The sequence below is a fragment of the Lagenorhynchus albirostris genome, chromosome 9 (assembly GCF_949774975.1).
Source record: "Lagenorhynchus albirostris chromosome 9, mLagAlb1.1, whole genome shotgun sequence".
NCBI lineage: Eukaryota > Metazoa > Chordata > Mammalia > Artiodactyla > Delphinidae > Lagenorhynchus > Lagenorhynchus albirostris.
Genome location: NC_083103.1, coordinates 37,433,173 through 37,456,722, shown reverse-complemented (window position 1 = coordinate 37,456,722; position 23,550 = coordinate 37,433,173). Strand labels below are relative to the sequence as shown.

Genomic DNA, 23,550 nt, shown 5'->3' with positions numbered 1-23,550 from the left:
ACACAGAACAGAAACTAAAATAACCTGTTATACAATTAGTCACAAATACAGTCCTCGAGTTTTTTTGCACATACACATGAGTATTGTCTAAAACATGTCTTCTTTATAGCAGCTAGGCCCTGCCACCACTGTGCTTGGCAGAGTTCACAAATCTGTTGTAACCTGTAGCTTCCCTGTCACTTCTCTGGCTCTCCTCTCCCGCTAAGCTTTGTTTCCTGGCAGTAATCAAAACTTTCTGCCACTGCCGTAGCTACTGCTGCTGCTGGAACAACCTTGGTTTCGGGGTTTGGCAAAGTATTGGCCTCCACGACCGTAGGGGCCAGAACTACTGCCTCCAAAGTTTCCTCCTTTCATGGGTCCAAAATTTGAAGATTGATTGTTGCAACTGCCAAAATCATTGTAGCTTCCACTGCCTCCAAAACTGCTTCCATCATTACCAAATCCATTACAGCCATCCCCACTGCCACCATATCCCCCACCACCGCGGCTGCCACCAAAGCCACCTCGACCACTGAAGTTTCCTCCACGACCAAAGTTGCCATTCCCACCAAAACCCCCTCCACGACCACCGCCAAAATTTCCAGAACCACTTCGACCTCTTTGGCTGGATGAAGCACCAGCCATCTCTCGCTTAGATAGGGCTTTCCTTACTTCACAGTTGTGGCCGTTCACTGTGTGATATTTCTGAATGCCACCAACAAAAATGTTTTTCACAGTTAAGTGGGTACCAGGTCTTTGAGAATCTTCTCTTGAGACGGCCCTCTTTGGTTCCACCACTCTTCCATCCACCTTGTGTGGCCTTGCATTCATGGCCGCATCCACCTCCTCCACAGTGGCATATGTGACAAACCCGAAGCCTCTGGAGCACCTGGTGTTTGGATCCCTCGTTACCACACAGTCTGTGAGCGCTGCCCGCTGCTCACAATGGCTCCTCAGACTCGCATTGGTTGTTTCAAAGCTCAAACCTCCAATGAAGAGCTTCCGCAGCTGTTCGGGCTCTTTGGGTGACTCTGACTTAGACATGACGGCAGTGGAGGGGGCGGGGAGACATCAACGATGCTTACTCGGCGGCGTCCATGGGCAGAAACACACTCTAGCATTTAATTTGCTGCTCTCGTCATTAATGCTGTTAGTGATTTTTTTTATTTCTGAGAAAGGAAAACTTAATCACTTTTTGTTTCATTGATTTTCTAGGGTTAAAAACAATGGTTTCATTGGGAGTGAAAAACCCACTACTTGATTTGACAGCTTTGGAAGATAAACCATTAGATGAGGTAAGTAGTAGTAAAAGGATTTACGAGAGAAAACAGTCTTTTCCTAGTCTTCAACATTTGTATAATTTTAAAATTGCCTTGAGTATAGATATTCTAACTTGTTAGAAGGTAAAACAAACAAAATACTGTTATTTGGAGTGGTTTATCAAAAGTGCTTTTCAAGAGCACTGTTTATTATTAAGATTGCCTTGGAGAACTGAAATTTCCATATGAATTGGTAAAACATTTTTTAAAAGAATTTTCTAGCTCCCCCATCAACAGTTGCCTAGGTATTAATGAAGGTTTAACACGATGTTTTTTATGCTGTATCTAACATTAATCTAAATAAATGTGCCTAAATATTATTATACAGGGAAAAGTTAACATTGTTGGTTGCCCACTATTTGCCAGATCTTGAGCACAGTCATGACCCTTACCCTATATTAGCCCCAATATGTTTCAACAGCTAGACCATCAAGTATGAGCACCTACCTCAGCATCGTGACTCCAGACTGAGAAGTTTATCCAGTCACGGAGAAATAGGTGATCCCTTCTGATCAAGGCTAATTCTATCCCTGCCTCTATCTTCTAGGCTAGGAAGGAACCTGCTTTCCTCAGGTATTCTCTTGACACTGTTACCTTTTAATTTTCTTGCCCTTCCTTTGGCTACTATTCTGTTGGCCATATAAACATGCTCATTCCTTCCTTCCCCCCCCCTTTTTCCTCTTGGTGTATGCATGCACCTGGTGAGAAAACCAATGTTAAAATTGTGTCCTATAGTCTAAATTATTAAATTAACAGAAAGTAATCCTTGATGTCCCAGTGAGTCATTTCCCTAATGAAATTCAGTTGTTTTCTTGAAAATTCTCAGCATTCAGTCACTTCCTTGGTGAATCTCAACACGTTACAAATGTGGCCTTCTTTAATCACCTGGAGAAAATGAAGCTTAAGATACAGCTTAAGGGACTTCCCTGGCGGTCCAGTGGTTGAGAGTCCGCGCTTCCAATGCAGGGGGCATGGGTTCTATCCCTGGTCGGGGAACTAAGATTCCACATGCTGCGCAGCGTGGCCAAAAATAAAATAAAATTAAATTAAAATTTAAATATTTTTTTAAAAGATACAGCTTAATATGATGGAGGGGGAATTTAATTTTTTTTTAATAAAAATGGTGGTATGTTGTGCATACCTTTCTTCACTTTTCCTGTTATCACTATCAATCTGAGCTAAACATACCACACAGTTGTTAAGTACATAGACTTACCTGGCTTAAACTGTAGTTTATAAACATTTTTCTAAGTTTTCTTGTAAATGAGGTTAATAGTTCTGACCTTGGGGAGGGGTAGCAAAATTGGAGAGATGTTGTTTAAGGGTACAGACTTGCAACTAGTGTTCCCTTGTAAGGATATATAAAAATTTATATATCCAATCCTTTTAATTAAAATGTTGGTTGATTCAGTTGTACCTTTAATGCCTCTTTTTCCCCTGTCATCCTCGAGTAGTTCTGTCCCAGGATACAGACTTGAGCCTCCTTGTAAATACATCTTTCCATTCCATTGCTTCAAATTCTAATTATGTAATGATGACTCCCAGTTAGTCCTGGTCTGTCTAACCCCAGAACTCCAAAATCATATATCCAACTCCCTACTTGATATCTTCACTTAGGTAGTTCACAGACACCCTTCAACATAACATGTCCAAAATAGAACCTTTGATTCCCATTCTCAAAAACCTATTTCTTCCTGGGTCATCCGTATGTCAGTTTAAAAAAAACAAAACCATTACCATGGACTCAGTTACTCAAGCCAAAACCTAGGAGTCTCCTTGATTCCTCCCCTTTCTTCACCTCCAACATTCAATTGATCAACAAGCACTCAACAACACATCTCTGATCTGTCTATATCTCCTCTGTCTCCGTAGACATTTACACCCTCTTGCTTTTAGGGTACCGTTGCTTCATGGCTTGCATTAACCTCCTAATTGATCTTCTTATTTCAACGTTTATTCCCTATAGTTTATTCTTCCCTAGCAGTCAGAGTTACAAATCAGATCATAATGCCCCCCTTATGTAAAACTCTTCAGTGGTTTCTCATTGAACTTAGAATAAAATGAAAACTCCTACCGTGCTCTTCTTGATTTGGCCTCTGCCTACTTCTCCCTCAGTTGGGGCTGTTTCCACTCGATTCGTGCTCCAAACATAATTGCCTTCTTTAAGGTCCGTATCAAGCTTTTTCTACCTCAGGGCCTTTGCACTTGCTGTTCGTTCTTCCTGCTCTTCTACCTAACTAGCTTCTACCCATCTTTTGGACATGTGTTCTAATGTTACTTCTTCAGTGAGACCTTCCCTAACCTCCCTATCTAAAGTATCTCCTCCCATTCCAGTCACTACACTGTGTCTTTATTTTCTCCATTTCTTTTCTTTATTTTCTTCATAGCATCTGTCACTTTCAAAAGTGGTCTTATTTTTACCTTGTTTTACTTGTCAGTTGTCAGTCTTCTTTCAGTAGACTGTAAGTTCCATGAGGCTGACTGTTCTTATTACTGGCCTATCCCCATCACATAGGAGGTATTAGGCACTCAGTAATTATTTGATAAATGAATGAATGGCATATGAGTTTTTACGATCTTTCTCATACCTCTTTAACCTTATGTCCCACCAATCCCTGGCCCACCCTTCATTCCAGGTATACCAAACAACATACAAACCCATGGCACAATATGTATTACATTACTTCTATACCTTTGTTTAGTTTCCTCTTCCTGAAATGTCTCCGTTTTTGCCTTGCAAGCACCTATTCATCTTATGGTGCTCCGTGAAGCTTTTTTGAACCTACCCTACCCTCCCTATACCCCACCCTGGTGGGAGTGACCACTTCTTTCGTAGCCCCTGTGAGTTTTAACTAAGTGTACTGACTTACAGCCCAACGTCCCACTAACTAGTATTTTAATCTAGATCCAAAATTGCTCTTTAGGAAAAAAATGCAGCTCTTAACAGTTAAGGTATTTTTGTGATACTAAAAGCAGTTAGTAGTATTTCTTCATTTTTTGCGTGTATAATGTCACTTATTTTTAAATGTTTACCTGTAAGTATTTGATAATGCTTAGAATTAATAAAGTCCTGTCATCCAGAAAGTTTTTATGGCTCAACATGTCTCTCATAATAGATAAGAAAAACAGAAGTTTATTTTAATTTTTAATCTACTAAATTGTTTCTCACAGGGCTATGGCATTTCCTCTGTGCCATCTACTTCTAATTCTAAATCCATAAGAGAGAATAGTAATGCTGCCATCATCAAGAGATTTAACCATCACAGTGCCATGGTCCTGGCAGCAGGTCTCAGGAAACAGTTAAGTACACATGCTAAGATGCAGTAACTGGGTTTCCCATGATAGCCAGATGGAGTTTTGTTGTTGTTCTGCCTGTGGTTTTCAACATTAATTTTTTTTCCTTTGTTTTCAGAGAAGCACAAAATGAGCAAAATGGCGAGCCCAGCAGCGTTGATGGAAATTCTGGAGATGTAGATTGCTTTCAGCCAGCAGTGAAAAGGGTATGGGTAAAAAGTCTGGGACATTTACGGCTCACATTTCTCCAGATACCTTATGTAACTGACTGCGAGTACCTTATGTTGACCCTTGATCAGTTCAGATGACTCAGTTCCTTCTGGCCAAGATGTTAAGCATTTGGCTTAAATTGTAGAACATTTTAAAGAGTACTTCCTCAGTTTTGGCCTGCCAGCCTGCTTTCCATGGACTCAAGTCTGTTAACTGTTTTTATTGTTTTGTTTTATTTTTTTATTTTTATTTTTTTCCTTCACCTGTAGACACATACACATATTAACATACAGTTTTATTTTCTGGGAAAGAGTATCAACAAAGACTATGACAGAAAGAAAAAACTAAAGGTTAGTGTATGTGATTTTAAAAGATAAGATTGGCCCTCATGTTAAAGCCTGGCATTTCAGAACTGGAAATGTCTTTCATTAAATACTGAAAAGAGGTTGTGGGGGAATATGAACAGTTACCTACTTGTATGTTTCTTCTCTCCCTGCAACTTTGCCAAGCTTCGCTATCCCTCAGTTTTTTTAAGTTCCTCCCTCCCTCGTTATAAAAATAAGTTATGATAAAGCTTCCTTAGAGGGCAGTCAGGCAATATGTATTAAATTTTTGAAGGTTTATACCCTTAATTCCACTTCTGGATAGTATTCCACTTTGGACATTTATTTTTAAAAAAAATAAAGATGTGTGCAAAGATTCAGATACAGATACTCATGGCAGTATTATAATTGAGAAAATAGCAACCATCCTAATATCCGTGATACATCCATACAGTGGAGATTGATGCATGCAGCAATTGATGGCTTTTTAAAAGGATTAATGATATGTTGAATTAAAAAGAGTTCACATATACCATACGATAGTTCAGTTCATTAAAATTAAATTCAAGAAAGCATTTTTGAGTTGCCTTACATGCCATATTAGGTGGTGGGAAACAAGAAAGAATAAGATTGGGTTCTTGTCCTCAAAGAATTTAGTGTCTACAGGTAAAACAAAATCAAAAGAATAATTATAAAACAATTTAAAGTATAGTAATTGTGTGATTTACAATAGGAACCAAAGAGTGAGCAAGTAGATGAAGTTCACAGAACAGACTAATACGATATAATTAAGTTTATGATTTTTAAAAGGGGATTATGGGCGAGTCTTTTATTTTATATATTTCAGTTACTTAATATGTTTCTACAGGGATATACACCTTTAAAATTAACAAAGTAAGATATTTCTTTTCTGAACTAAGCAAAGTGAATCTAAAATGTAAGTTAGAGATGCTAAAGAAGAAATGTAGGAAGTGATGCTTTTCTTTGCAATATTGCACTAAATACTCGTGATTCTTGGTAGTGAAAGAATTGTCAAAAATCATTGTGTTAATTTTCACAATATTCAGTGATAAACTGACTCTATAGATATTTTTTCAAGTCAATAGTCTGCTGTGTGTTCTGCAAGGATTTATAGAATGAGAGATCCAGAAGTATTATATTCATGGAGCTTTCAGTTAAGTATGAAAGTAAGGTGAATAACTAGGCCTTGGCAGAGGCTTAGGATTTGGATTTATATAAGAGGTTAGGTTGGGACATGACTTGGGTAAGGTAACAGCAGGGGTAGAAATGAGCTTGACATATGGGAAAGGTAATGAAGACATCAGTATGCTTTGAAGTTGGCTCAAGGGTGTAGAGCTGAGAAAATAATAAAAGCTTAGGCTGAGTCTAGGTAAGGTGGGACTGATGGATGTGTTACTCTGAATAGCATGCTGAGGTCAGATCTGTTCCTATACTACAAGAGGACTATTCAGACTCTTAAAATAGGGGCAGTTTAAATACTGTTTTCAGATTGATCTTTTTTGAGGTATATTTAATATCGTAAACGTTTTGATCCTAGTCTGGGAAGCTACAGATGAGAGCTAACCAGATGAATTCCATAGCTCTGTAGGGATGAAATATTGTAAAATTGTTTTCCCAAATGTTTACATAGATTGTCACCATGTGTCTTATAATTAATGTGTTTTTATTATAAGGCTATAGAAATATAGCATTTTGTTACTAGTCCAGGAGAAAACACAGTAGTAAAACCAAAATAAAGAATCCAGAAGTAAACCCAAATATTTATTACATGGAGGGATTAAATACATATATGATAAACATGACATTTCAGAATAAGTGGGGAAAGACATTATTCTACACATGGTGTTAAGGGGACTGATTAATAATTTAATATTTTAAAAAACCCTCAGATTCCCTACCTTACTACTTATTTCAAAATAATTCTAAGTGGATCAAAGATTTAAGCAAAAAATTAACCCACAGAAAGAAAGAATAAGCATAAAGGGAATAATTAAAATTGAAAAACACCAAATTGGAAGAGAAGTATTTGCAACACATGTAAAAAAATTATTTTTTTATATTTGGGGAGAAAAATAGTAAAATACACATTTTCATCTACCAAATTTTCAAATATTAAAGGTTCAGTAATGCTTAGTTTGGTCAGAGTGTAGGAAAACAGGTACTCTGTGTAAGTGGATGGTGAAAAAAAATGGGTTCAGCCATTTGTAGAGCAGTCATGTCTAGGAAGTGAGACTCATTTTGGGAAGACTTCATATTTTATCCTCTGTACAGTTTTCCTTTTTCAGTCATGTTCATTACTTTTGTAAGAGAACTTTACAATAAAAAATGTTGTGTTGATAATTATAGGCGAAGTTACAAGAGTCCATTGAATATGAAGACTTGGGAAAAAATAATTCCATAAAAACAATTGCACTAAACCTCAAGAAGTCAGATAGGTAAGTTTGGTGACTAATATTAAATTAACTTGAGACGGAATAGTTTTATATTACAAGTCATTACAGAATATATTCTGCAAGTATAGAACTCAAGTTTTAATTAGTTTGTTACCATAAAATACAGTATCTTATTTCCTTAAAAATTTACTTTTTGCATCTCAGGAAAGGATCCTAAATGATGGAAGCCAAGAAAATAAATTTTGGCAATCTGTGCTGTTTTCTTCCTATTGCCCTTACAGGAATTCAATTATATTATTGAAATATCTTTAACTCTTTACTTTGGGGAGAATGTTGTCTTGAGACTGCTAAAATATTTGAAAGCAAATGTTGAGCACCTTTATTCTGTGTGATTAGTAATTTCTTCTTTGCTAATCTTCAGGTACTATCATGGTCCAACTCCAATCCAGTCACTACAGTATGCAACAAGTCAGGACATTATTAATTCTTTTCAAAGTATTAGACAAGAAATGGAAGCTTATACACCCAAATTAACTCAGGTAGGTGACTTGTACTGTTTGAAAAACAGAATTCCCATTCTGTTTTCTGAGTTTATGAGCACATTCACATTGAACTGTAAAACTAATACTTTAATGGGGTTTAAAGACATATTTCTGCTTAATAAATTGAAAAAGAGGTAGAGAAAAGAGGTATTTGGCATACCTGAAGGTAAGATGATGATGAAAAGTAAGATAATGAGTTTTGTGATTGCTGATTTTTTCTTCCATATACACAGTTTTATTGGAAAAATCTCCCAGATTTCCCCAAATTTCTGGACATCACTCTCTAGATACTATACTTGTGCAAGATCTGGCCCTTGGGCCAAAGTAGGTCCACCTAACTTTTTTAAGCTGTGGTCAGTCTTCAATATTTAGATTCTTCCGCACAGCCCTAAAAAAGTGATTTCATCATCTGAGACACATGAAGAGGTCATCTGCCCTCGGATGTGTATACCTGAGTGTAGCCAGTGACTAGTCGGCAAGCTCAGCAGTCACTGAAACTTCTGGTTACAATGCATTATAACATTTCTAACAAAAGGAAATAGGAATGAAGTGAACATTCATGTCCCCTTGACTCATAGTTGTCCTATAATGTGCTCTTTACACCAAGTTAAATATTTTTTTCATACACACATAAGTTTCTACTTGTAAAAACTCCACTGAGACACACTAAACCTGCGCTTGAGCTATTCAGCAAATGATTTGTTCCTCTCCATGGCTAGCCCTTGGTACTTGTTAGGCACTCAATGAAGAGATAGATCAGTTATGTCCCTAAATGTTGATATGGAGACAGTGGGGAATGTGGGGTTTTTTCCCCTTTTGGCTAGGTGTATTCACTTCTTGAAAAGTGACAAATGGTATATTTCTGCTTTGCTGGATTTTCTTATGTCAGCTGCCATTAAGGATTTAACATTTGTTTTATTGTCATTTTTTTCTTTCCTTAAACTCAGTTTTACCTTAGCACTCTTACCTTCAGTGCTAAGAGTTCATAAGTTAAGTTGGTACTTAAGTAAGGGCTTGGCTAAGACAGAGAAAGACAAATATTACATGATATCACTTCTATGTAGAATCTAAAAAATAGTACAGGGACTTCCCTGGTGGCATAGTGGTTAAGAATCCACCTGCCAGTGCAGGGGACACGTGTTCGAGCCCTGGTCCAGGAAGATCCCACATGCCGTGGAGCAACTAAGCCCATGCGCCACAACTCATAAGCCTGCGTGCCACAACTACTAAAGCCCATGCACCTAGAGCCCATGCTCCACAACAAGAGAAGCCACTGCAATGGGAAGCACATGCACAGCAATGAAGAGTAGCCCCCACTCACAGCAACTAGAGAAAGCCCACATGCAGCAACGAAGACCCAACACAGCCATAAATAAATAAATAGATAGATAGATAAATAACTCACTCCCAATCTTTAAAAAAAAAAATAGTACTAGTGAACTTATTTACAAAACAGAAACAGACTCACAGACATAGAAAACAAACTTACGGTTACCAAAGGAGAAGGAGGGGTGGTGGGCAGGGATAAATTGGGAGTATGGGATTAACAGATGCACACTACCATATAGAAAATAGATAAACAATAAAAGTTTACTGCACAGGGAGCTATATTCAGTATCTTGTGATAAACTATAATGGAAAAGAGTGAAAAAAAGAATATAGATATGTACATGTGTAACTGAATCACTGCTGTACACCTGAAACTAGCACAATATTGTAAATCAACTATACTTTAAAAAAGGCAGGGGGGCTTGACTAGACAAAAGCTGTGTATTTTGAAGTACCTGTGGACTTGCCTGGTATTCCTGGAAGATTGGTAGGTATTCTGTTTCTACACATATTGTGTTTCTAGCCTCATGGAAAGTGGTTCACTCTGGTTGCTATAACTTATGTATTTATACAGGAATGAAGACTTATTGGACATTTTGCTATAGAACTGACATGTTAAGTAAAAAAGATGGCCAAAAAAGAGAGAAACCACTTTTTTGTCTTAATTTCTTTCAGGTTCTCTCAAGCAGTGCTGCCAGTAGTACCATCACAGCACTGTCACCTGGAGGAGCACTGATGCAGGGAGGGACACAGCAAGCCATAAACCGTATGTGCTGGACCTCATGTTGCTGTCCCTTTACCTAAATAACCTCAGAAGAGCAATTTGAGAAGAGTGCTAAGTTTTATTGGTTTCTCTTTGAGACATTTCTGGAATTTTTGTTTTGTTTTTATGCATCCAGATCCTAAAGCATATTTAGACAAGAGTTGATGTTTCAGTATTGTTTTAATATTACAAACAGTGGCACGTTGCTGTGTCACACTAGTAATGTGTGATATTGCTCGTCACACATTTTTTTTCCTCTCCTACCTCTTAAAGCAAAACCTGAAAATTCTCCAAAACCCCAAGGAAATTTAAATTCTGTGGTCTTTCAGCCACAAAATCAGTAACTTGTCTCAGAATAGCACATCCTTGGTTTAGTATTGGTAGAGTGCGCATTCAGATTTATTCTCTGAGTTGTCATTCTTTCAGAGACCACACACAGGGGAAAATAGCTTTTATCCTATGGACCACTTTTTCTTTTGCAGAGATGGTGCCAAATGATATTCAGTCTGAATTGAAACACCTGTATGTGGCTGTTGGGGAACTTCTACGGCACTTCTGGTCCTGCTTTCCCGTTAATACGCCATTCCTAGAAGAAAAGGTCAGAACCGATTCCAAACACAGCCAGCTGTTGTAGTAGTGTAACTTAGTGAAGTGTTATCTTGAAGTTGGAAAATTGTATTGGATGTTTACTATGTGCCAAACACTACTTTGCATATATTGTTTCATTTAAGCCTCACAGCATCCTGATGGAGTAGGTATTGACACCCATTTTGTATACAAAGAAACTTGAGATCCAGACCAGTTCCATAACTTATAATCGTGCATCTTAAAAGTTAACTGAATCACTTTGCTATGCACCAGAAACTAACACAACATTGTAAATCAACTATAATTCAATTTAAAAAAAAGGTAGTAATAGCTTTACTATATAGATTGCTCTTACAAACAATCTTTAAGAGAAAGATAAATACCCCATTTAAAATAATAGGCAAAACATTTTTAACAGGCGATGCACTAAAGAATGCAAGTGGCCCAATAAACCTAGGAAATTTTCATACTCAGTATTCAAATAAATTATCTTTAAAGCTACATTTTTCATCTATAATTTGTAAAAGGATAAAAAACTTAGAATGATCAGTGATGGCCGAGTTGCTAAGAAGAGAGTCCTTTCCTCCACTACAAGTACTACCTTTTTAAAACACGCTTTGACCCAGAAATTCAACATTTAGAAACTTAACCTAAGGAAATAATTAAGAATGAATGTATGCAAATATTGAGCCATAGAGATGTTTCTCTACCACTGTCTGTGTAGAAATGGTCTAAATATCTACCAGAAAGGGATTGGTTAAAGATACATCCATTTTAAATGACGACTTAGTATTTAATGACTTAAAGATGTTCCCGTTAAACCAAGTGGAATTTTAAAACAGTGTATACTGTATATTTTCTACATATGCATTTATACGCATGCACAAAAAACATCAGGAAGGATATGAATTATAAACCAAAAGAATCTGAATATATTCAATATTGCTTCTCTGCCTGGTGGAGCCAGTTAATCTTAAAAAAAAAAAAGAAGAAGAAAGAAAAAGAAACCTTATGTGTGTTTTTCTCTTGATCCCTGTAGGTTCTTTGAGAGTCTGTAATTCATTATTTCTCTCATCTTTTTTTAGGTAGTGAAAATGAAAAGTAATTTGGAACGATTCCAAGTTACAAAACTCTGCCCATTCCAAGAAAAAATTCGGAGACAGTATTTAAGCACAAATGTAAGGCAACAATTTAATTTTGGCCTAATATTTTTCTCTGTGTAGTAAAATGATGAAATTTACTTTGTTTTCCTGTAAATGAGTATATATGTTGTTTTTTTTCTGTTGTTGGGAATACTGGGGGTTTTTTTAAGGCTGCTTTTTTTTTTTTTTTTTAAGAGCATTTATTTATTTTATTTTTGGCAGCATCAGGTCTTAGTTGCAGCACGTGGGATCTTCGTTGAGGCATGCGGGATCTTTCGTTGCGGTGCCGCGGGCTCTTCCTTGCGGTGCGCGGGATTCTCTCTAGTTGTGGTGCGTGGGCTCTGTAGTTGCGGCACACGGGCTTAGTTCCCCGGTGGCATGTGGGATCTTAGTTCCCTGACCATGGATCAAACCTGTGTCCCCTGCATTGTAAGGCGGATTCTTTACCACTGGACCACGAGGGAAGTCCCAGGAATAGTTTTTTAATTGTAAAATGTATCATACATTCAGAAGTGTATAAAATACATTTGCTCTTTTAAATAGTAAAACAAGTATCTGTGTACCCACCAATCATGGTAAAAATAGAACCAGTACCCTGAGTGTCCCTGTCCCACTCTCTCAAGGCCATGACTAACCAGGATTTGTAATAATCACCTACATGCCTTTCTTTATAGATTTACAACCTATATGTATGTTCCTAAGGGTATTTATTTTGAAAACCTGAGTAGCAAGTACAAATGTAGCAATGCAGAGAAAGGTAGAATTGCCATTCTATGAAAGTAAGCTGAACAGTTCCTGGATTATGGTCTGCCTTCAGCTTCCCTGGTTGACAGCAGGGCATGGCAAGTGGGTAAGAAGTGTCACCTTATGCCCAGGATTTTTAGCGTTGTTTTTAATGGAAGGCTAGAACAACCACACAAGATTGTTTCTCTATGTGTTAATGCAGGTCTTCTCAGAGGTGACAGGGAAAAAAGTAGTATGTACAAACTTAGAGTTCAGTGTTTCAGTGAGTAGGATAATCAAAACAAGTTTTACAGTTGAAAGTTGAAAAATCTTCATCAGTAATATTTTTAGTAAATTTTTATTCCCTAAACATTCTAAGTGGTTTTTCTTAAAATATAACAACGTTATTTATAATCAGAAAAGAAGCTCGAAGTGTCTTCCCACAGCAGAGCAAGGGTGACAAGTAGATTTCAGTTTATGTGCCTTCTCAATTGACTGTCACTGCCTGGAGCACTGTAGTCAACAGGATTCTGAGGCCACGTGCGGCCTTACAGGAGGCTGTGGCGTTCATCTCTTCTAACTGGTTCTGTGGAGCCACTGCAGCCTATGGAGCAGTGTAGTTCCTGGACAGAAGTAAATAACATAACACTCCCCCTTGTGCACGTGCGCACACGCACGCGTGCGCGCGCGCACACACGCACACACACACACACACACACACAGTGATAACAGGTGTGGTAAATAAGAGTTTATTTTGTTTTTAACTATCTCAGATTGAATCTAAGTTATTGGCATGCTACAAGGATTTAGAACTTCCTGGTCTCTGTCCCCATACTGCCAAAATTGACTTGCAGACTTTTCATAAGACTTTTACTTCCAACCATGTAAATTACACTCTCCACTTCCGAGGAAACAGATAATCCAAAGACACTCTGCCTTAGGAGTCTTTATCAGCTTAGATCAGTGTGGTCCTGTTGACTTCTAGTTATGTCTGTGACGAGGGTAAAATTGTTTTCTGCTCAAGATACGTAGTCCTGACCTAAGGCATGACATAATACTTGTGTGAAGCTTTGAGACCATTTAGATTTTTCTGTAATCTGCTGAGTTACATTGAAATCCTGAAGTGTTAGACCTGGAAAAGACCCTAGAGAACATAGAAAAGTGCTTCACAAGGTTGCCTGTGCAGCAGAATTAAGTGGAGGAGCTTTTGAAAATCAAAAGATTCCTGGGTCTCATCCCAGACCTGTTGCCTCAGAAGCTTCAGGGGAGTGGGGCATTTTTCAAATTTTCTCTAAGTTAGTGTTGATGCTACCCTCTTGATCTTAGTCAAGAGGCTTATGTTTATATCTAGAAATCACCAGTTTAGTTCACCTTTCTCATTTGACAAAAGAAACTAAAGCCTAGAACCCAGGATTTCATGTTGTCCTATGGCTGATTAATGACAGGGCAGACATACAGTGCAGGCAAAGCAGGTGAATTTCCAGCCTCTACTATACCCCACCATCCCTCTTACCTTTCTATACAAAATGTGTCTGATAACACCTTCACAGAGGGCTTGCATGTTACCTCATTGGAGAAACAGAAAAGAGCTTGGGAACAGCACTGAAGTATGTGCCAGATCTGGGTCAGAAGCAGTAACTTCCCCAGCCTTTACCATTGTTGCCTAAGTGTCTTGCTATGTTTTTCAGTTGGTAAGTCACATAGAGGAGATGCTCCAGACAGCTTACAACAAGCTCCACACATGGCAGTCACGGCGTCTGATGAAGAAAACGTGAAGTGTCCGTGGCTCTCACAGGTTCTGTGAGACTGAGAGAACTGTGACCTGCAGTGACTCTGGAAACCTGGCCTGTCAGACATGCAGGTGATCACACAGAAGTGACAAGAAACATCTGTACCATGCCGACTCGGAGCTGATGCTATTGTACTTGCACATTGAGAACTGAAAAGAAGGGAACTAGGATTAAACTAAAAGCTAGGGAGGTAAATTAAGGCAGAACCAAAATGAGCTAAGTTGCAAATATATATATATATATATATATTTTAAAAAGACACTGTTTACAGCAGTTACTCAGGAACTGCTTTTGATTCACATTAAGCTGCTTTCAGGAATCTAAAAAAAAAAAACTTTTTAAAAGGGTGCATTGATAAAATCTGAGGATTTTTGGTTTTGTTTTGTTATTGTGTAAATTTTTTTTCCTAAGTTTATGGCACAGGGTACACCTTAAGTATTTCTCCTCCATCTTCCACTTGGATCCTCAAGTTTTGCTGAATTCTAGTTGTACCTTACATCAGCAAGCTAAAGAGAGTACTTTAAAATAAAGCAGAGGGAGACTGTTGCTCAGCCATCCAGAAACAGTTGTAGTCAGAAGACATCATTGGTCCTGTGTTTCCTACGGAAATAAGAAACAATAAATATTGCACTGAATGTTTGTGGTTTGGAGTCCCTAAAAGATAAAGAGGGGACATATTTGCAGAAAGTCGTGTGGGGTTTTTATGCAGAATTTTGTCAGAGGACAATGCGCTGCATGTTTTTCTTTGAGTGCAAATGTACATTGCTAAGATTTTTTTTAAGATGGCATGTGCTTTGAAAAGAAATTGCATTTTTAAGAGTTTAAAAATCTTATGAGTGAGAGATATAAGAAATCTTACTTATTTTCACCTCTTTAGAAAAAATAAAAGATGTTTCTCATATCTCTTTTTCTCCAGTATCTGACTGTTACGGTCCTTGGCGAATTGATAATCATTGCATAGTGACTGCAAAGCCTAAATGCAAAAAAAAAAAAAAAAAAAAAAATTTGTTTTTGGAATCTGTGCCATATCTTGTTCCTGATAGTATCAACTCACCGTTTATCTAAGACATTAGATGTCTTATATTAAAAATTACAGAAAAAAGTAAAACTTTTTATAGATACTCTTTTAACTGTAACACATCTTGTGGATTCTCCTTATGTGTGGTACTTACTTGGGTGGGCTGCTCGAGGGCTACTCGTTTTTTTAAGCCATTATACAAGCTGGTTATCTCTCATAAAATGGCTACAACAGGTTTTCAACCTGTTCAGACTTTGAACCAGTAAAAGGAAAGTAGCAACATCATTCTTCTGCTTCAGCCGTCCCATTTCTCCTTCAGATCAGTTTAGTAATGGTGTGTTACACTTCACAGTTTTACAAAGTGCATTTCAAATGAATTATTACCACAACTACTCTATAAGCAATAGCAATCGAGCAGATAGAAAAATGTTTGAAATAGAAGAAGGAGTATGTCTGGGAAAGGCAGACGTAAAGAAATAAAATGCTCTGTTGAGTGCTCTGTTAAAGATTAAGTGATAAATATAATGGAACCTGAAGGAAGAAACCATTGGGGGAATTGGGTGGACTTCACTAAAGAAGTAACATTTTAGCTAAGCCTTGAAGGGTGAACATGGAAGTGCATGATGAGGATGTGAAGACTTTGAAACCCACACACACACGTGTTGGGACAAGAGTGTTTGTTGGATTGGAGAGTTGGAAGTGAAGAGGCTGGGAAAATCAGCTTAATTCAGGTTTCAGATGGCTTTGTAAGGCCAAGATAAGAAATTCAGACCTTACCCATTAGGCATGGGGGACCTGGAGAAAATTTTAAGCACATGAGTTGTTTTTCTCAGGGTATTTTGCTTGTTCTGTTTGTTTTGTTGGATTAAAAGTCCAGCAGTTGGGGATGCCAAAACCTAGAAGGCTTTGGAACAATCCAGACTGGAAACTAGGTCCAAATTAAAGTGGAATTCTGGTAAATAGAAGAGGGAACTGAATAAAGACTTTCGTTACGGTGTATGATTAAGTCTCATAAGGAATGAAGGACTTAAGGGGGATTTCACCAGAGGTAGCTCTCACTTTCAAGTCCAGCTTACATTTGAAATATTTGATCCTTGGAGTCCTTTCAAAATGAACTTTGGCAGCTGTTTAGACCTATTACGGCCCCACCTTCACATTGTGGAAAATGATAGCAGCCGCTGGTGATTGAGAGCTGCGATAAACCAGTACTGTTCCTAGCACCTTCAGAAATGGTTTTGATGTTAAGTAATTTACCCCAGTAAGTGTCAGAGCTTACTCTAAACTGCTAAGCTTCAGCAGTCACTGAGACGGGACAAGATGCTTGTGAAGTTGGAAGCTTTTATTCCCCAGCCCAGGCTTCCACTGCATAGTTTTTCCTTTGACTGCCCCGTCAGTCATTCCTGCCTCCAATTCTATTCTGTACTTCTTTTACAGCAAATCACATTATGGGGTTATTCTGCCTAGTGGGTCCCATTAGCCCAAAGGGCTGCAAAATACAATAGTATAGTGAAAGCATGTCATGCCTTAGGAGAATGAGTTTCTCCTGGAAAAACATAAAATCAGTAGTGCTAGTCTACTTTGGACTTAACACTGCAAAATGAGTAGGATACTTTGTGACATCTGCTTCAGTCTGGAAAGCAAGATTGCTTAAACACCTGTAACTTAGGAGGGTAAGCCACTCATCCAGGCTGAGGGTTTAATCCAGAAAGTGATTTCCTATTGGTGCACATACCATCTGGAGCCAACAGTGGCCCTCGTATGGAAAGCTGCCCGTTTTAAACTTAGATTTGCTATTTCCAGTGTCAGAACTTGCATGGGAGTCCTCAGTGCATTACCTCTGCCCTTTCCCAATTTAGCTTCTTCAAGACTCAGCTGTTTTCCCAGTTCCTGAGGCCAGGGGAGTCTTAATTATTTTCAGCTCTTAAACTGTCCAGAGCTGGAGCATTGCCTAGAACCTGGTTCAGGGGTGATCAGCCTTAGTTTGTAGTCCATATCCTCGATTGGGTGTGTATTTAAGTCACAGAAAAGACCTTGGAATTCAAACTTTGTAACCACAGAGCCCTGTTTTCATAGTCTTTTGCAGAATCCCTAATATTTATGACAAACATGGAATTATACCTGTTGAGGTGGAGCCCGCGATCCAGCTCTTTCCACTCCCCCTAACAAAACAGCATGAAAAACCTACACCCTCTCTGGCCATCTGGTAACCTGCTGTGTTTGTTGGGATGAATGATAACAAAAGTAGGCCGAAGGCAGTCCCCTGGCAGTCCAATGGTTAAGAGTTGGTGCTTTCACTGCTGTGGGCCCGGGTTTGATCCTTGGTCAGGGAACTAAGATCCCACAAGCTGTGCGCGCAGCCAATAAATAAATAAATAAAAATGAATTCTCTTTAAAAAGGAAAGTAGGCTGAGGTTGAAGCATAAGATAAACTGGCTTGTATTTATTTATTTATTTATTTATTGGCCGCACAGCACAGCTTGCCGGATCTTAGTTCCCCGACCAGGGATTGAACCTGCATCCCCACTGCAGGGTCTTAACCACTGGACTGCCAGGGAAGTCCCTAAACTGGCTTAAATTTAAAATTTTACTCATCTGTAATCATAGAAATAAATAGCAAGATGGTAGACTTAAACCCAACTTACTAGCAATTGAAACAGACTGAACACTCTAAAAGACAAAGATTGTCAGATTGGATTGAAAAACAAGACTCAACTACATGCTAGTTATAATCACAGAAATGTCCATACCTCACTGGATTTGCCCTCCCCTCATGTCAAATTCAGGTTCACTAGGTATTAGAATTCAAAGACCTTTATTACTCAGATTTATATCTTTCTGGTTCGAGGACCTAAGTGGGGAACAGAGCAGTGAAAAAGGAATGACAAATACAAAATCACTGACCATTAATGTCCATTTTTTAAATTATTACAAAAGTATAATATTTTTAAGGTTTGAATAGTACCGACATATATAAAATAATAGAAGATGTTTCTGTATCCTTACCCCCAAATCTCATTCTCTTGAGGTAGTGCTTAGTGTATTTTCTCCTGGACATTTTTCTATGTGCTTAAAATTATTTTTCTAACCTACAATCTAAGATTTTTCTAGCAAAGAAACACCTGTGCACACATTTATACCCTTTAAGATAAGCCCTGACAATGGGGCTCTTCTCCATAGAGAACCCATTCATGGTCCCATTTCTGTAAGCTAAGTTTTTATGAATTTTGATCTTATCCATTAGTGTGCTACTTCTGGCACCTGGTTATCCATAAGAACAGGCTATGTCTGGCCTGAATGCAAAAATTCCTTGGAATTTTACTTGTACAATCGGATTCTTATCACCCAAGAACATTTAGACCCACAGATATAAAAAGTAGAGAAAAAGTAGTGTTATAACAGGCCCTCCCAGAATTGACTGCAGCCTCAGCAGCAGTAGAGACATGGTGTAGCAGAGCCATTAGAGCACAGTCATTGGACCTACACTGGGTTCAAATCCCAGCTGCGTAGCTCACTAGATGTGTGACTACTTAATCTGTGCCTTGGTTTCTTCTTCATCTGTAAAGTGAGTGTTATAGTACTTAACTGATAGGATTACTGTGAGGATAACAAATAGAGTATATATAGGGCACTTGGAGCAGAGTCCAACACATGACATGTGCTGGGTGAGTGCTGTCCTTAATGCTGATACAGGTTTTCACTGAGCCACACGGTGAAAGGCAGCATCTTCTCGATTTCACTGTTTAGAAATCTAAATGGAAGAAAATTTCCTCAAAGAACAGTAAAGTGCTTACTTTTGTACTTCTACCCCCAAAAAACTGCCCAAATCTAATTTTCATGGCTTATCTTTAATAGATGTATTAATAGTCACGTTTTTGTGGTGCCCTGCGTTCTCCCAATTACTTTAAAATATACATATAAAATTGCTTATAACTGATTTCACACTTCAGTTGCAGTATTTATGAAATAAATTCCATTCTTTTGAGAATGTGAGGAGAACATTTCTGTGTTCTTCCCTGGGATGTAAAATATAGGTCAAGAGACAACTGTACGTTAAAAGATACTGTAAATTAGAATCCAAAATACATTTGAAATTAATGTTTCATTTCATATCTTATGTTTGATATTTAGGGAAACTCCCTTTTTTTGGTGAGAAGGGGAAGGGAAGCACATCCTGTTATCTTTTAAGTACTTGCTAAAATTTTTTCGTAAAAATAGAGGTTGGGATCTATGTAGAAAACAAACATGGTTACTGGGGGTAAGCGGGGGAAGGGATAAATTGGGAGATGGGGCTGACATACACATTACTATATATAAAATAGATAACTATTAAGGACCTACTGTATAGCACAGGGAACTCTACTCAATACTCTTAATGGCCTATATGGGGAAAGAATCTAAAAAAGTGGATATATGTATAACTGATTCACTTTGCTGTATACCTGAAACTAACACAACATTGTAAATCAACTATACTCCAATAAAAATTAAGAGAAAAAATAGAGGTTGGGATCAAAGAAAAACAGGTTGAAAATATGCTAAGTTAGCAGGAGAGCAACCTTGAAACTTGATAAAACAGGTGAAGGGGTTTCTCTTCAAAACAAGGTCACTAACAGGCTTCAGGGAGCACATCCCCAGACCTAAACATGGTGATTTGTCATCTGGACAGTTGCATATCACAAGTATAGCTTAGTTAGGCAAGAAGGAATTTCTTTAAAAACATAATAGTGATCAATTTTCTGTGTTACATGAATAGGTTAGTAAAAATCTAGTAAACGAGAAAGCGCTCAAGCTCTACAGCTGAGCTACCTGGGTTCAAATCCCAACCCTGCCACTTAATAGTTGTGCAATTACTTCATCACTTCATGCCTCAGTTTCCTCACTTTTAAAATGGGCGTAATAAGCGTACTTACAGATTTATTGTGAAGGTTAAATAAGCTAATAAATGTAAGTGCTTAGAATACTGCATGGCACAAATTAAGCACTCAATAATTGTTCTTCGTACCATTTATTATTATTTACCTTTACCTGGCTTCAGCTCAAAGCTTATTGACTCAGGCTGGCATAAAATATCAACATTGATAGAGACCAGAGAGTAAGGGAAAAAAACTAATATTTATTAGATCTATTTGCTAGATATTTGCCATGTTATATGTACATTCTTAATCCTTAGGATTCACTGAACGATTATTTATCAAGCTCCTACTATACATCAGTCTACAGACCCCACCGTATAAAATCTCCGGGTCAGGAAAAGGCACTGTCCTAGATGATGCGTAGAATAGACTGTGCCTTCATGGAACTTAATAAAACTGAGTCTCGGAAAGGTGAAATGACTTGCCTAAATACCCTGACTCCAATTTGAGAGTGGAGAGCTAAGATTCAGGCTCAGCTCTTCAAAGCAAATCTGTGCAGCTGTGAACTATTGACCTTTCTCTCCCTAATCGCCTTACTGTCTCCCCACCCTGCTCAGGCAGGCTGGAACTTTCTTTTCTCCCTGCTCTAAATAATGGAGAAAGGGAGATCTGTGCTATCAGGCCACACACTGACAAGCACATGTGGCTCTGAGGCTGGGAGACTGCTTCATTCTCCTGAAGTGCAGTGACGGACACAGATTCTTGGATTTGAAGCCCTAAGGGAGGGCCACCTGGGCTCCAGCTCTGCTGTTGATGCCTAAGCCTCTATTATGTGCTGGGTCCTCAGAAGAATTCAACGGACCTTCGCTGTCCTGTTTTCTCCTGACATTTTACTTTTTAAAAATTAATTTTGTTTTTTAGCAAAGTTATTCAGGCTCATAATTTAAAAAATCAAAAACACTAAAAGATGCATACCAAAACATCAAATCCACCAACTTCCCTCATCACAAAATTAATCACTTTCAACTCTTTTAGCTTATATTTTACCATTCTCACTTTATCAATTTTGTTATTCTCCACTATTATGGTCATTAAGGATTTAGTGTTCTTATCATTATTCCCATTTCCCTCTCTCCAGCCTCCCAATATAGTTCACAGTTTTTTGATGATCAACAGTGTTCACATTTTGATAATGTGAAGATTGTTTGGTGCTTCAGTCAGGGTCCTGGCAGGAAATAAATGGCACCCTCAAATTGGGTGATTTAAGGAGATTAATAAAGGGGCAGTTTTCCAAAGTGTAGGCAGAGTAGAGAGAAACCATAAGTTATAGTGCAGTATCCTAGTTACCAGGCCTAGGCCTGATGAGGCGATGGAAAGAAGTGGTTACCAGGAGAGAAGAGACCCTGACAGGAGTTAAGGGACACAACCCACCCACAGTCCCACAGGGAGGGCTCCATCTCACTTTCCCTCTCCCCCAGTCTCTGCAGGGAAGGCAGAGGGCATGGGGGCACCGTTGCTGTGTGGTTGCTTCAGGTCAGCCCCTCAGGACCCAGAGCAGGGTGGAGAAGAAGAGAGTGGACCTGCAGGGCAAATAGAAGATATCGAGCATCACAGCCGAGCAGGGTCCTAAGGTTCCCTTAACTTTCTTGACCAACTTTTCTTTCACCACAGTTTCCAGTTGGCTTGATCTTCTAACACTCCTATGGCCACTTCACTCCAAACTCTGAACAGACTGTAAAACCCCTCAGCTGGCCCTTATATTTGAGCAAGTTATTTAACGTGGATTAGAAGCTCCATGTGCACAGGCAGGTCTGTCGAATAGAGGACGTCCACCGGGGTAACTGGGGGGAAGCCGCTTTGCCAGCCAGGTCTCTCACATGTCAGTATTTGGGGAACTTTTCTCTGAGACCATTCAGTCTCTCCAGAGAAGGAGCCGCTGTGTCTCTACCTGGGAGTATAAGCCTGGAGACTAGCTTTCTGGGAATTGCCTCAGGAAGGGGGTTCTCTGTCTATAGACATTCTCTTATGCGCCAGTGCCTCTCACCACTTTGCTTGCGTCCTGATTGCATTTCCCCAAAGAGTAAACCCCTTATTTTCAGTGAGGGTGGAGGCAAGAGGCAGTCATTTTGTTGCGCAGGTGGGGAAGGAATCCGGGAATCTCCAGTCTCTTAGATCCCTTGTTTCAGGCCCACACTGTACTCCTATCTTCCATAGAACTTGCTCCCTCCGGCTCCTGAGCCCATCTAGTGCAAATCAGCTTCCATCTCTTCACCACCTCCCTCTGTGGCCACTTAGATTTCACTCTCGTGTTAGTCACACTGATTTCAGCTTTCTAAAATGTGGTTGACAGACCTCAGCTGCGGTTGTCTCCTCTTCCAGTCTCTTGGTCGTTGTGTGATTATATGTTTGTATGTTCTTTTCCCATTATTTTAGTAAGATTTGGGGAAGGAACTAAGATAAACATATGAGTTCAATCTGCCACGTTTAACCAGAGATCCACTAGTGTTGAATCGTGGTTATTTTAGTGTCGAGGTGAATGCTCACCATTTCATGACTAAAGGCCCCATAAGATGACTGCTCTAAACCGACTGAAAAAAAATGCACAACCTAAAAGTTGAAACTTATGTTTTATTCGGCAGACATACTGAGGACTTAAGCCCGAGAGACAGCCTCTCATATAGCTCTGAAGGATCCTTCAGAAGAGGTAAGGGAGGAGCCAGCATATATAAGAGTTTTGCAAAACCAAACCAGGTAGTTGAACATCAAAAGGTTTCTGCTAATTAAAGAAAAAACAAACATCTCAAGTTAATGAATTTAGCGCTTTTCTCTGTATGGGAAGGTGCAAGAGTCTGGGCTCACTGAAATCATTCCTTTGATATGCACCTCAACTATCTAGGGCCAGCATACTGTTCTTTTCCATCCTGAGTCCACTCAGGGTGCACCGTTGGGGGTGACTGCAGTGGCCGATGACTTGATGGCCACAACATCCTTTGTTTACTGATTTGTCAAGCAGCATTCTTTGTCCACAACCCAAACCCCTAGTAGCTATCCTCCATTCCTTGTCATAGAGCACGCCAAAGTTACTGAGCTCGTGCTTTTTCCCCTGGTGTGTGTGTGAGCATATCACATGATCCCACTGCTAAGCTGTTCACTAGCCCAGTGTTTTCTAAAGTGTGGTTAGCACACCCGCAGGGGGTTGAGTAAATATCAGATGACTGAGAATTTCAAATTTCTAATTGTATAGTTATATATTTTAATGTGTG

The 23,550-nt window shown here is 38.8% G+C and overlaps 2 protein-coding genes across 5 annotated transcripts in view; one reads left to right on the top strand and one right to left on the bottom strand.

The window, feature by feature from the left end:
• The window catches only part of GTF2H1 (general transcription factor IIH subunit 1), a 32,358-nt gene extending 16,527 nt beyond the window's left edge, over nucleotides 1-15,831 (top strand). The window contains exons 7-17 of one of the 4 annotated variants that reach the window (XM_060159551.1): nucleotides 1,195-1,274; nucleotides 4,470-4,597; nucleotides 4,711-4,798; nucleotides 5,114-5,152; nucleotides 7,493-7,581; nucleotides 7,961-8,078; nucleotides 10,086-10,176; nucleotides 10,656-10,771; nucleotides 11,847-11,939; nucleotides 12,126-12,233; nucleotides 14,315-15,831. In XM_060159551.1, coding sequence (XP_060015534.1) covers nucleotides 1,195-1,274; nucleotides 4,470-4,597; nucleotides 4,711-4,798; nucleotides 5,114-5,152; nucleotides 7,493-7,581; nucleotides 7,961-8,078; nucleotides 10,086-10,176; nucleotides 10,656-10,771; nucleotides 11,847-11,939; nucleotides 12,126-12,233; nucleotides 14,315-14,401 — 1,037 coding nt within the window. In that variant the 3' untranslated portion in view covers nucleotides 14,402-15,831. The remainder of the gene's footprint in view (nucleotides 1-1,194; nucleotides 1,275-4,469; nucleotides 4,598-4,710; nucleotides 4,799-5,113; nucleotides 5,153-7,492; nucleotides 7,582-7,960; nucleotides 8,079-10,085; nucleotides 10,177-10,655; nucleotides 10,772-11,846; nucleotides 11,940-12,125; nucleotides 12,234-14,314) is intronic. The other 3 variants (XM_060159552.1, XM_060159553.1, XM_060159554.1) reach the window with 3 other exon arrangements.
• On the bottom strand, nucleotides 226-1,023 carry LOC132525224 (heterogeneous nuclear ribonucleoprotein A1-like). Its single transcript, XM_060157759.1, has one exon. The coding sequence runs from the start codon at nucleotides 1,021-1,023 to the stop codon at nucleotides 226-228; it is 798 nt and encodes a 265-aa protein (XP_060013742.1).
• Nucleotides 15,832-23,550: the final 7,719 nt, after the last annotated feature.